The following is a 13,310-nucleotide window of genomic DNA, read 5'->3' as shown; positions in this document are numbered from 1 at the left end:
GCCCAGAGGGCCCTTGCCCTGAGTCAGTGTGTCCTCCCCCGGCCTCTCGGGGTATGTCCGGCACCGTGGGGGAGGCAAGAGCCCTGGGACTCAGGAAGGTGCAGCTCCTGGCGCTGACTCTTGTGCATGTGACCTTGGGCCTCGGTCTCTCTAACTCTACGAAGAAAGGGCAGGACCTGTCAGCCCTCTCGGCTCTAAACTCCACAGCAGGGACCCCAGTGAAGGCAGCCATCCTTCCTGCCCACCCCCCACCCCCCCCCCAGCACCCTGGCCAGGACAGAAGTGAAGAGGCGTGTGGTTGCTCTCAGGGTTTTATTTGGGTTCTGCAGAAGTGGGGGGTGGGGCGGGGGTTCTCTAGAACCTCGAGAACCCAGGGAATGAACTCGGTGATGTTGTACACCCCTGGTGAGAATGGGTGGCACCAGCTACTGCCCCAGGACACGATGCCCACCAGGGTCAGGCTCCGTCTTTCTGGCAGACCAGGGGGCCACCAGAGTCGCCCTGCAGGAGGAGAAAGGACTTGTTCCCAAGCCCGAAGCGGGGTGCCAGGGCCCCAGTGTGCCCTGACCTGCCCCAGCCCAGGTTCTGTGCAGAGCAATGACCAGGGTGGGCACAGTGACTGAGCAGGAGACCCTTCGATGTGGGCCCCACGGCAGCCGCAGCTCCGTCACCGACTCCTGGAGGGCCTGGCTGGGGCAGGCGGCCGACCCTCTGACCCGGCCAGCGTCTGTACAGTGGGCCGGAAACCTCCGCCACCCCGCCCCGCCGCGGGGCGGCTGGCGTGAGGATGCCACGGCCCCCGGGAGCCCCGCAGCACGCCCCGGCCAGAGCGAGCCCTGGGTCCGAGGCACCTGCTCGGCGGGTCCGGGCTTTGGCCGCGCCAGCTGGCGGGAGCGAGCGGGAGCAGCCGCGCGCAGAAAGGAGCCGCGCTCCCGGCCTGAGCAGGGGCGGGGCGAGGTCGGCGAGCGCGGGCGCGGGTGGCGGAGCCGGGCCGCACCTTGCAGGAGGAGACCCCGCTGGCGCCGGCGCAGATCATCACATCGGTGATCTTGCTGCCCCAGAACTTCTGGCACTCGGCGTTGGACAGGAGGGGCAGGGCCGCCTGCTGCAGCTTGTCGGGGGTCTTGTTGGCTGGAGGGACACAGCAGGCCGGCGGGGTCAGGGCCCCTCCCCCGCGCGCCCCACGGCGGAAGCACTTGGGACGCTGGAGGAGGGGCCGCCGCCGGGGAAGGGGAGACCCGGCCGACCCGGGCCCCGAACCACAGCTGGACGTCGGACTCCCAGCCCGGACCCCGGGGCCAGCGGAGCACGGCCACCGGCCTCCAGTCCGGGGAGGAGTCCGGCCTGGAAAGGGGGCGACGTGGACCTGGCTGCAAGTTCGTGAGGGCGATGCTTGCTGGTACGTAGGTGTTTCTCGGCAAGTTAGTCTTCAAGTACAGAGCGCTTAAGCTCATCTCTATTCATGTTTGGTAGGTTTTTCATTAAGAGGGTTTTAAATAAAGAAATAGGAAGATTTATGGCTTGCACTTTACGTGCTTGGGACTTAGACCAAAAGCCAGAATGAGTCTCGCTTCTGACAAGGCCCTGCCAGGACGCTCACAGCCGCACTGGGTCTTGCCGCAGCCCGTGGTGGCGCAGACGGAGCCCGCGGGGAAGCTGGTGCTGGCGCTGGGCAGGCACACGGGGGACACGGTGCTGGAGAGCCGGCCGGCCGGCGTGGCCAGCTTCAGCAGGGCGATGTCGTTGCTGTCCATAATCCTGTCCCACAGCGGGTGTTCAAAAACCTGGGGACACGTGGTGGGGGCTGGGCAGAGCTCAGAGGGAGGACTTGGGGGATTGAAGTGGGGACAGAGGCCTGGAGCCGCAGAGGGCTCAGCGCCAGGCGGACGGTCGTTGAGAAAGACGCACAGATGGAGTTGCACAGACAAAATCTCTGGAAACTGGCATTTGACACATTGGCGATATTTAGTTTCTATATTTTTGTGCTTTTCTACCATGAGCAAAACTTAATTTTACCATCAGACACAACCTTCCGTATTTGTAAAGGAGCTTTGTTCCTTGGGAAAGAAGGCTCTGGACCGAGAAGTGCAGGGGTGAGGCCCGAGCGGGTTGGCCAGGATCGTCTGTGCCCACACCCCCTGCCCCCCTTGCCCCTCCCTCCTCCCGGGCACGGGGCGGGGGGTGGGCGGGGAGCAGCCCCACCCCAGCCTGCCCGCCTGGCGGTCCCTCCGCGATCCTCAGTGCCTGGACAGCCTCGTCATCAGAGCCATGATCAGACACCCCAGCCACCACATGGTGGCTCTTCCTGGAGAGAGAGGGGGTGGCAGAGGGTGCTCAGGCTCTGGCCACCTCGGAGGGGTGTCTGGGAACCGCGCCCGGTGAGGGAAGCCCCGGCCGAGCCCCGGGGACCTCGACTCCCACGGGGATCCGGGGGCCTGGTTCCCCATCTGTGCAGCGAGGGCACAGGCCTAGAGCTGCTCTCCTGGACCAAGCGGGGGTCTGAGGCAGTGGGGGGCACAAGGGTGGGAGTTTTCTCCTGCAGCTGGTGGCTCTGCCTGTAGCTAGGAGGTAGGGGCAGCTTCTTCCCCACCCGCTGGCTGCCTCAGACCCTTCCCGCCAGGGGGCAGTGCCTGGGCAGGGGGGTTGGGGAGGGAGTGAGGATGGTTCCCCGAGCCTGGGCCTCACCTGACCCTGCAGTGGGCGACAGTGAGCACCCAGTGCTGGTTGATGAGCGAGCCCCCGCAGAAGTGTAAGCAGGAGTCAGTCTGGGTAGAGGGGAGAGGGACGGTCAGCTTCGCCTCTCCTGCCTGACCCGCCCCCAGTCTAACCCGCCCCTCCTCAACTTTCCCCTCACCTGCAAGGACACCTGCCAGGGCCAGGAGCTGGGGACAGCGTCCTCCCCACTGACGATCCGGGACAGGCCACTCAGCTCGGGGTGGATGGCGAGGACTCCGCAGCCTGGGTGCCAGGGCCAGGGTAGCTGGTCAGTGGATAGGGCAGAGGGAAGACCCGGCACTTCCAGGCGTCTGTGGCCACCTAGCACCCGGAGCTTTGGCCACTGCAGGGCACTCAGCCCCTCCTAACCCAGCCGGCAGCTGGTGCCCTTGTGGAGGGTCCTGGAGGCTTTAGGACCTCTGGAGTTGGGGCCCGGAGCTAGAAGCCTGGGTCCGGAGACTCCCTATGTAGCTAGCTCCCCAACCCATTGTGTGCCCCGAGAGGAGCCTCCGTCCCGCTCTGAACCCAGGGTCCTGGGTCATGGGGCTGGGATGTCCTGCTTGAGTCCCTGGTGCTCTCACGGCCCCCTGAGTCTGCAGCAGGAGCAGGTCGGGGTCAGAGTGTTACTCCACCCGGAGCGGCACAAACCCAGGAGGCTGCCCAAGTTGGGAAGAGAGAAGAGGCAGGGCGAAAGGACGGGCATGGAAGATGTTCCCGAGGCAGAATTCCTGTGGCTCGGGGACACATGTGGATGCTGGAGGAGCCCGGACGACCCCCTGCTTCTGAGCCGATGGAGGAGGCCAAGACGAGGCAGGTCCAGCATGACCAGTGGAGTTCGAGGGGCCCGAGGGACCTCTAGGCGGAGGAGGAGTGGGGAGCCCAGGAAAGGCACCCAGAGAAGCTGGCGGGGGGTAGCCAGCGGGGCCGGCAGGGGGTCAGCTGGGGCGGGTGATGAGAGGTGCAAGGACTTGGCCCTCCAGGTCCCGGCTTCTGGGGGTGCAGGGGGCCGGGGGTGGGATAGGCTTGGTCTGGGGCTGCCAGGCCTGCCTGAACCTTGCGCTTACTGGAGCTGCTACCAAAGAGGAGAAAGCCAAGGACAACCCAAAGAAAGGCCATGGCGTGTGGCTCAGGAGGTGGGATGGGGCTGCCCAAATGACCCCCATTATATTCCCCTAGCCCACCAATTACAGCCGGCCTCGCCATCCCTTCCTTATCATGAGTCCCTGGGCTGAGGAGCACCTGACTCCTGTGCAGGCCTGGGAAAGTCGCAGCCCTAGGGAGCTGCTCCTGGGAAGGTTCCTTGGAACCACAGGTGTGTGCGGCCAGCAGGTGGCTCATCCCCCAGCTGTCCACTCCCCGGGGGTGGGGGCCCTGAGCACCTTGAGCAGGGCCTGCATGGCCAGGACCCTGCTGCCTATGAGGGTGGGAGCAAGGAGTGAGGGGTGGGGGCCAAGATCCCACTTCATCTCTTGGGAGCAAGACTAAAAAAGGGCCCTCCAGGGACCTCCTGCCATTCGTACCAGTGAAGATGCAAGTTCAGGAGCAGAATGAGGTCTCAGGGGCCCCAACACAGGAGAGCACATCGTCAATGTGTCTTTTATTGGTTTATTGAGGCTTTGTGGGAACAGGTCAGCAGGGACGGCAGGGTGGGGCTGGGGACTCAGTTGGCTGCCAGGATCTGCTGAACCCAGGGCATGAGCTTGGTGACGCGGGCATACACGCCAGGACTGGAGGTAGAGCAGGTCCCACTGCCCCAGGACACGATGCCCACCAGGGTCCAGGCTCCGTCCTTTTGGCAGACCAGGGGGCCACCAGAGTCGCCCTGCAGGGAGAAAGAGGGGCTTGGATCTGGCAGCCCGTAGACACCCGGCAGGTGCATACTGGAGGGATTATGAAAGAAGCTGCAGTAGCTCCTTGTGTGGTTTGTGCCCCTGTAAGGCTGGGCCATCACCAGGGGCCCTCTGATAGAGGCCTAATAAAGCGGGTTTGATTGATAGGAAGGAAGCATGGGTGGTGCTGGCCTGGCCGTGGAGCCCGACTCTTTCTGGAGACTTCTGGGCGCCATGGTCCACTACCCAGGCTGTACCTTGCACTGCTCCGGTGGGGGAGGAGGGGGACATTCGTTCAGACACTGATTTCAATGGAATTTTGCAATAGGGCGGTTTCAAGACCAGAGCCCCCTGCCCTGGCATCCCTCTGTTGCGGTCACTGGTGATCAGCCAGGAGAACTAAGCATTTTCATGACTGCTCAAGCAGGAATTCAGGGACAGAGTGTCAGGCCCTCCAAAGAGGCCTGCGTGTGACTTCCATCTCCTCTCTCCCGCCAAGCCCCTGACCCGGGACTTTGCCGGAACCCACCCCAGGCTGGGAGGGAAGGGGCGCCGGGTGAGTCCAAGAGGCCATACCATGCAGGAAGACACGCCACTGGCCCCGGCGCAGATCATGAGATTGGTGATCTTGTTGCCCCAGAACTTCTTGCACTCGGTGTTGGACAGAAGGGGCAGGGTCGCCTGCTGCAGCCTGTCAGGGGTGTTGGCATCTGGAAGGGCAGGGTGGGCAGTCAGCAGGCACGGCCCGGCCCCCCACCTCCCACCCACCCGGCTGGAGGGTGCTCACTGGTGTGTTTGGTCAGGCCCCAGCCTGTGGTGACACATAGGGTCCCGGCAGGGAAGTCGTCGTTCTCAGCGGGCAGGCACACGGGGGACACAGTCTGGGAGAAGCGGGCGGGCGTGGCCAGCTTCAGCAGGGTGATATCGTTGTTGACGGTGAATATGTTGAACTTGGGGTTCTTGAAAACCTGCGGGGTGGGGTGGACAGCGGCGGATGGGGTCCGGGAAGAGGTTGATGGGGGGGGCTGAAGCAGGACACCAGGCCACCCCAGGTCACCCCAGTGCTTCTGTCTGCACAATGGCCTGTTCGACTTGGCAGCTCCTTCTACAGCCCTGGAAGCCCGAGGCCAGGCCCAGGACCACAGTGCAGACCTTGAACACCCTGCTTTCTGCTTTGCCCCTTCATGATGGGGTACCGGGGTGGTCGGGAGCATCTGGGGGTGTTCAGGCCTTAGCCTGGGCGGCACACTCCTGAGGGCCTGCCCCCCCCCCGCCCCGGGGTCAAGCCTGGACCCCAGGGCCACCATACCTTGGCAATCTTCAGCACCTGGATGTCCTCAGCATCTGAGCCCTGGTCAAACTCCCCAGCCACGACCAGGTGGGAGGTTCTGGAGAGGGCCCGAGAAAGAAGGAGGATCCTGCTGTGAGGCGGTGGGGCCATGCGAGGGGGTGCAGACTGCATGTGTGTGCCTGTGTATCTTTGTGCATATGCTCAGAGTTGCTGATCCAGAGATGGGAGCGCAAAATATCAGTAATTGCCCCCGAAACACCTGCACCTACAGCCTGCCAGGTGTTTCCTTCCTGGTGACCCTTGGGAGACCAGCATGACTTGGATTTTCTACACATTCCCAAACAAGGAAACTGAGCCACGAGGAGTTAAAAGTCCAGCCCTCAGTGCTGAGAGTCTCCCCCGCCACCAAGGGGTTTCCTGGGGACCCTGTGTCCTCACCTGACCCCGCAGTGGGCGGCAGTGACCACCCAGTCCTCGCTGATGAGAGAGCCCCCACAGAAGTGGAAGCCAGTGCTGTCCTGGAGGAAGACGGACGGGTCAGTGCTGGCTGGACACCAGCAGCCCCCAGCCTGGCCCCGGGTAGGCCAGTACCCCAGTGTGTCCTCCACTCAGGGGCAGAACTCCCCCCTCACCTGCAGGGACACCTGCCAGGGCCAGGAGCCCGGGATAGCGTCCTCCCCATTGACGATCCTGGACAGGCCACTCAGCACAGGCTCGATGGCGGGGACCCCGCAGCCTGGGGGTGGGAGTTTGAGGTAAGGGATGGAGGCCAAGCCCTCCCCACCCAGGTCCCACTCTCCCAGGAACCCCCAGGGACAACTCAGTCTGACGTGTGCTTCAGCCCAGACAAGCCCAACAGGTTGGCTTCGAGGTGGTGGCCAGGCCAGAGCACGAGATGGAGGCAGGGCTCTGGGGGTGTGAACCCAGCCCCACCACTGCCTTGCCTTACCATTCTGAGCGTTTTCCCATCTGCAAAGAGAGGGTCATATAGCTGCTAACCTCACAGAGTTGGGATAAGGATCCAAGAAGACTTGGATTGGCCGCCTGGGCAGCCCGGTTTGTTGAATGTCCGACACTTGATTTCAGTTCAGGTCATGATCTTGGGGTCCTGAGATCGGGCCCCAAGTCTGGCTCTACGCTCAGAGGGTAGTCTGCTTCTCTCTCTCTCCCTCTCCCTCTGCCCCTCCCCTCCCTCAAACTCTCTCTCTCTCTCTCTCTGTCAAATAAATAAATAAATAAATTCTAAAAAAAAAGAAAGCAGCAGCAGCAAGAAGACTAAGCAGGCAAAGCAGGAACTTGCTCTCTTCCTGGCACAGAGCAAGGACTCAGTGAACACAAGTTTAAAAGGTTCGAGGGTCCCAAAGGGTTGTGGTGGTCCAGCCACGCCTGCCCGCCTGCTCACCCTCTGAATCTGTTTGGGAGCCACTAGCTGTTCAGAGAATTTTCGCTCCCTCGACTTGGCCTCCCTGTCCCTTGCACAGTGTGCAAGGCCTCAGTCAGCCCCAGGAAGGCCCACCTCCTGCTGGGGGCCTTGCACTGGCTAGTCTGGTCCAATCCTCCCAGCACCCCCATCGTGCTGATGGGGCTGGTGAGTCTCAGAGGGGGAGAGAGACCTGCTCAGGCTCACACCACCGTGTACACCTGAACGGGGAGCAGGGACCCTGTTGCCCCTTCTGGCCCCGGGGGTTGAAGGGGAGCAGAGACATCCCTTCTGGCTTCTGTTTGCCCCGAACTCACCGAAGGCTGTGGCCAGGAGGGCGCAACAGGAGAGGACCCAGAGGAAGGCCATGGTCAGGGAGGTGTATGGTGCCTGTCTGGGGAGCTCCCCGTTATATCCCTGGGCACCAAGCTGTTATCTGCCAACCTTGAGGTGACAATCCCTTTCTTGGGCATGTGCCTGAGGACATAGAAGGTGCCAGAGCAGGGCTAGCATCGGGGCATGGGATGGCAGCACCTGCGGCCCATGGTCGAGCTTGGGTCTGGGTCAAGGGCAAAGGTGGGGCCAAACAAGATAGCCATGGGGAAGGGCTCAGAAAACTTGGGCTTCCTCTTCCAGGAAGGGACTTCTGGACACCAGCCTGGCCTGGGCAGGGTTTGAGCCCCAGCCTATTCTCTCATGGGCAGGAGAACCTTGGACAAGTAATTTACTTGGTCTGTTAGTTATTCTAAAGCCCTGGGCAGTGTGGTCAAGGAGGAAGGAGGTGTGGGGACCAAGGTGCTGGTGGCCAGGGCTGAGGATGTTCCCCTGGTCTTGGGGATGGCCAAGCAGTCTCCGTGAAGGTTCCATTCAGTATCTGGGGCGGTCACTTGGGCTATGTGCAGCATGGCTCAGAGGGGCAAGCCGCGCACTGCCTGTTCACACGAGGCCAGGTCTTTTCACCGAGGCGCCATAGGCCCCTGGAATCGAGTGTGTGGCATCCTGGAACCATGGCCTCAGTGAGAGCTGCTGCAGGCTCGATCAGGCAGGAAATGGGGTTTGGGGCGGGGGCAGGCAAGGAGGCCGGCTTCTGGCTTGGGCGACAGGGTGGACAGTGGGGCCCTTTCTCAGCACTTGAGAGTGAGGCTGCCAGGCACAAAGTGAGCCCCGCAAAACACACAAGGAAAAATGGTATCTCATGGCTGCTTTTAATTTCCATCGCACTGATGGCAGCGTGCTCCATAGTACAGATCTCAGCACAACACAGCTGTACAGACTGGGGCAGGTTGAGTGCCCTCTGGTTTTGTTTCTAAGTATGTAAAAGGGGATGCTTGTAGTATGGATCCCACATGATGAAAGGGCATGACCCATCCAGAGCTGGGACCAGGCCTAACACACAATCCGTGCTGGCTGGTCCTCCGTACTCCTTCCTGAAATTCCTAGCGGTGCCCTCTCCGCATTCTAGCAGACTGTCCGATGACAACGCGGGGTGGCCACACTGTATCAGGTGGGAAAGCAGGGCCCAAAACAGGAGGCAGAGGGTGGCCCCCTCTGTGAGACCATGCTATCCCTGCAAGCCCATTCATTCTTTCCAGCCCAGCTAACCAGGCCCATACTGGGCTGCAACCAAGGAAAAGAAATTTCTCCTGCTTTTAGCAAGCGTACATGGGGAAAGCAGTGGGAGAATTTAGTGAGAAGAGTTAAAAAAAAAAATGTGCATTCCTACCAGCTAAGGAGTTATCGTGATTAATACCGAGGCAGGAGGGCCTCACCCAGAAGGGGACATTTAAGTTTCGGGAGCAGCGGAGTGCGCCAAGCACAGCCCGGGAGCTGTGTCCAGGCCGAGGCGGGAACAAGAGCGAAGGGTGATGCTCAGGAGGCCGCCCGCAGGAGGCAGAGGGCACTGATGAGCCCGGAAGGCAGGAGGCCAGGGCAGAAAGCCCGGGGGCAGGGGGGGCGACCGAGGAGGGCCCTGGTGGAGACACGGTCGGGAGCGGCTGCGGCCGCCGGGCGCGTCGTTCCGAAACCTGTGGAGCCGCAGTGGCAGCCCCGGGCGGCCAGGTGGCCGCGGCCGCAGGGCTGGCTGGACCCCAGGTGGGAGGGGCGGGGCAGGCGGGGGCGGGGCCGCGGCCTGGGAGCCGACCACGCGCCGAGACCCCGCCCGCCCCGCGCCCCAGGCTCCCCAGCTGCGGAGGTGTGGGAACGCGCGCAGCTGCAGGGCGGGGAGGGCGGGCCGCACGTGCACCCGCTCCTGCGGGGCGCGGGGCCGGAAGCTCGCTGGGGCGGGGCCCGCGGCCCTCCAGCCCGCCCCGCCGCCACCCCAGACCCAGAGGAAGGACCCCTTGGCCCGGACGCCGGGCGGTTGGGCCTCGGCCAAGCGGCCAGTCGTCAGGGTCCCAGGAGGAGCCGACGCATCTCTGGACCCAGTTGTTCAGCCAATCAAGTTGACGGTATGGGTTTGGAACCCTGCCCCCTCCGCTCCTGGAGCGCACCCATGTCTACTCTTGCACACTCCCAGGGAGAAGGTATGGCCTGGTTTGCGGGTTGTGTGCCATTCAGAAAAGCTTAACTCTGCGCTGGTCGGCTCGTTGCAAGCGTGTAGCAGCTAGTGTGTTTAGCGGGCATTGCTGAAGCAGTTCCAGGAAAAGGGGTGGCTCAAGGCAGTGTACTCGGGATGACCAGCTCCGTGTGCGCGCTGGGAACAAACAGCATGGGGACCGCTCTTGCCCAGGCAGCCTGTGCTTTGCCGGGGACATGAGGCCCTGAGCCAGTCCCTGCGCAGCTACCTCCTGGGATTTGGCCCCAGGTGGAGGTTGTGGGGTGGGGGGTGTCTAGGTCCTGCCTGGCCTGGAGGGAGGGCGTCCTTCCACCACTGACAAGTCTAAGACTGGTATTGCTTGAGGCCGGCACTCAAATGTCCGTTTCCTTAGGTGAGGGGGTCCCTTCCTCTTGAAGGCCTGCCTCCCAGGAGGTCAAATCCCAACCCTCTTTTTTTATTAAAAATAAGATATATTGAAGTATAAGTTACATGTGATGAGATGCACAGATGTTAAGTGAACAGAGGGATGAATAGATACACACACACACACACACCATAGTGTAACAAACACCACAACCAAGATATAAAATAATGCCATGACTCCAGAAAGCTCCCCCATGCCTCTTTCCAGCTACCCCTCCTCTGAGGCAACCAGCAACCACTGTTCCTATTTCTTTCACCACAGATTAGTTTTGCCTGTTCTAGAAATTGATATAAATGGAACTGTACTGTATGTTGTCTTTGTGTCTGGATTCTTTTCACTCGGCCAGATGGTTTTTCTTTTTTTTTTTTTTTTAAGATTTTATTTATTTATTTGACAGAGAGAGACACAGCAAGAGAGGGAACACAAGCAGGGGGAGTGGGAGAGGGAGAAGCAGGCTTCCCGCCGAGCAGGGAGCCTGATGTGGGGCTTGATCCCAGGACCCTGGGATCATGACCTGAGCCGAAGGCAGACGCTTAACGACTGAGCCACCCAGGTGCCCCTTAACATGAATTCTAAAGGGAGATAGTCCAAGGCTGATGTGGCAGCTCAAAAACCTGTGGCGTTTTCCTCATGGCTCCGATATGGCTACTGAATGTCCGTGCATCACAGCTGCATTCAGGCAGGAAAAGAAGGGGGAGAGAAAAAGACAAAAAGCAAGACCACCAGAATCTGTCCCATTAAAAAAAAAAAATCTTCCTGGTTAGCCCCCATCCAATGATTTCTGCTTACATCTCATTAGCAGAGCCATGTCTCCAGGCCACCTCCATTTGCAAGGGGGGTGGGGGGTCCGGAAAGGAAGCATTTTAGCTGAACCTTCTCTACCTCAAACAAAATTTGGAAGAATGGCGGACGAGGTTTTGGTAAGCTCCCAGCACCGACTGCCACACCAGGGAAACTGTTTAACTCTGAGGTTGGAAAAACAGAAACTGATTCTTACATCTTTTTTCTTTTCGTCAGTGACCCAACTCTTATGCCTTGACTCCTTCAGGATTTAGGCATTTGAAATGGAACAGCCCAGGGTCCCACAGTTCAAAAGCCCTGACTTTTTGTGCAAGTCAGCGGTCACCAGCAGAGCAGAAAACTCTGTGTACTTAAGGCAAGGATGAGTTTCTTAAGAGGCTCAGTGTTGTCAGGATGGTGAGCTGGAAAACCAGGCTCAGGGCTCAGCTTCTGTTCAGTTCCATCGGCAGCATTTCTCCCTTTTGAGCGGTTCCTGAAACAGGCTCATGCAGCCGAGACGAGATGGAGTTGCGGGGGCCCCCGTGGGAAACCAATAGCCCCCCTCAGACAGGGCAGCTCGTGCAGACCGCTCCTAACGGTGCGGCTTCGGGAAACCATCGGGCGACGCGAGCTCAGAGCTCACAACAGTGGGGAGATGCAGGAGACGTTAGCTGCACGCCGGAGGGTAACACGCGTGGGGGAGGCTCCCAGGGGAGCATGGCCTTTGTGGAAGACAGTGAAAACCGCCCAAAGGGGGGGCTCTTCCTTAGAGCTTGCTATCCATAGCGGGGGTGGGGGGGTCCTGCAGCTTCATTGGCCTCAGGCACAGACTCGAAGGCAGGCAGGGGCGAGGGGAAGGTTTGTCGCGGACAAAGGGCAGGCTGGAGGCGTGCCCTGATCGCAGGCTGTTGGCGCAGGGAAGGGGGGGCACCCCCGGTGAATGGCTAGGGGTGCATACTGGGCCGGTCCTAAGCTGGAAGCTGGGGCAAAGATGAGGAAAGCGGTCAGTTATGAATCAAGTCGTGGCTGTCTAGGGTGGGCTGCTGCTGGCTTGCTGGGCTGGTTGCCGCAGACGGCGGGTCAGAGTTCTGTTCTTCTCTCTGGTCTGGCTCTTGTCCGTTTCTATCTTCAGTGTCTCACCTTCCATATAAAGTTTGAGGGTGAAAGGTGTGGGTACAGGGAAATGGGAAGGATGGACTCTTGTTATGGGCCAGGGAGTGGTGCGGATGGGTGGGGGAGGTTCTGTGGAGAACTGGCTTTGTCTCAGAAGGCGGCAGCCCCAGGTCGGCATGGAGCTTTTGTGCGGAGCGAGACTGGCTCCCTCAGATGGGGGCACGGGAGCACCTGTGTTGGCAGGAGGGGGTTCACGGAGATTTGAGGGTTCAGAGTTCTCCAGCCTTGCTCTGTCTACCTAAAGTACCCCACTGCTTCCCCACCAGCTCCTTACCTGATGGGGTTGAGTGTCAGATTCTGCAAGTCTCCAAGCCCTAAGTCAGGCTCCAGGCTCATCTGTGGCCGTTTCGGTATAAATCATGTACTGTATAATTCGCCCATTTAAAGTGGATGAATCGATGGTTTTTGGTTTATTACATTAGTTTTTAAAAATTATGGTAAAATATATATGAAATTTGTCATTTTCATAATTTTTAAGTGTACAATTCAGCGGCATTAATTACATTCCCGATGTTGCACAACCATGCCCCCAACCCCCAAAACGTTTTCATCACTTCAAGTGTGTCCACTGAACCATAACTCCAATTCTCCTCTCCCCCAGCCCTGGTAACCTCGAATTTAATACCTGTCTCTATGGGTTTGCCTATGATGGATGTTTCATGGAAATGGAATCGTGCAGTAGGTGGACCACTGTGACTGGCTTCTGTCTTTGAGCATAATCCTTTCAAGGCTGAAACGTGTTGTAGGACATATCGGTACTCCATTCTTTTTCACGGCTGAATAATATTCCATCGTGTGGGTGCACCACAGTTTGTTTATGCATTTGTCCACTGATGGACATTTGGGTTGTTTCCACCTTTTGGCTGTTGTGAATAGTGCTGCTTTGAACAAATCCCTGCTCTCATTTTGGGGGAATGTATACCTAGGAGTGGAATTGCTGGGTCATACGATAATTCGATGTTTAGCTCTTTGAGGAGCCATCATACTGTTTTCCACAGAGACTACACCATTTTCCATCCCGTCCAGCATTGTACAAGGATTCCAGTTTCTCCAATTCTTTGCCAAAGCCTCTTATTTCCCTTTTATTTTTTTTTATTTTTTATTTTTTTTATTTTTTAAAGATTTTATTTATTTATTTGAGA

At 59.4% G+C, this 13,310-nt stretch overlaps 3 protein-coding genes across 3 annotated transcripts in view; 1 reads left to right on the top strand and 2 right to left on the bottom strand.

Moving 5' to 3' along the window:
- Nucleotides 1-304: 304 nt before the first annotated feature.
- Nucleotides 305-3,831, bottom strand: LOC110593944 (chymotrypsinogen B-like). Its single transcript, XM_021705399.1, is given in 8 exon segments — nt 305-459; nt 462-501; nt 998-1,131; nt 1,601-1,784; nt 2,203-2,305; nt 2,686-2,765; nt 2,855-2,958; nt 3,780-3,831. Coding segments are annotated over 8 exon segments (852 nt in total).
- Nucleotides 3,832-4,263: 432 nt separating this feature from the next.
- Nucleotides 4,264-7,657, bottom strand: LOC110594215 (chymotrypsinogen 2). The gene is made up of 7 exons (XM_021705707.1): nt 7,573-7,657; nt 6,468-6,571; nt 6,274-6,353; nt 5,854-5,932; nt 5,332-5,512; nt 5,121-5,254; nt 4,264-4,537 (listed from the first exon to the last, which is right to left on the bottom strand). The coding sequence occupies exons 1-7, from the start codon at nt 7,622-7,624 to the stop codon at nt 4,376-4,378; spliced, it is 792 nt and encodes a 263-aa protein (XP_021561382.1). The 5' UTR covers nt 7,625-7,657; the 3' UTR covers nt 4,264-4,375.
- A 2,104-nt stretch (nt 7,658-9,761) lies between these two features.
- LOC110583368 (chymotrypsinogen 2-like) overlaps nt 9,762-13,310 on the top strand; it is a 16,663-nt gene continuing 13,114 nt past the window's right edge. Inside the window, exon 1 of the mRNA XM_044922147.1 lies at nt 9,762-9,777. The gene's annotated coding sequence lies outside the window, so the exon portion shown is untranslated. The remainder of the gene's footprint in view (nt 9,778-13,310) is intronic.

The sequence above is a fragment of the Neomonachus schauinslandi genome, chromosome 16 (assembly GCF_002201575.2).
Source record: "Neomonachus schauinslandi chromosome 16, ASM220157v2, whole genome shotgun sequence".
Lineage (NCBI taxonomy): Eukaryota > Metazoa > Chordata > Mammalia > Carnivora > Phocidae > Neomonachus > Neomonachus schauinslandi.
The sequence above is the reverse complement of the archived record's forward strand: the minus strand, read 5'-3'. Positions and strand labels throughout refer to the sequence as shown.

Bases quoted from the DNA above. Each gene is read 5' to 3' on its own strand.
- LOC110594215 (XM_021705707.1), bottom strand. From the start codon at position 7,624: ATGGCCTTCCTCTGGGTCCTCTCCTGTTGCGCCCTCCTGGCCACAGCC. The intron at 5,933-6,273 runs GTGAGGACACAG...GGCCCTCTCCAG, and splicing joins GCCGCCCACTGCGGGGTCAG to AACCTCCCACCTGGTCGTGG. The intron at 5,255-5,331 runs GTGAGCACCCTC...CTGCCCTTCCAG, and splicing joins GGGCCTGACCAAACACACCA to ATGCCAACACCCCTGACAGG.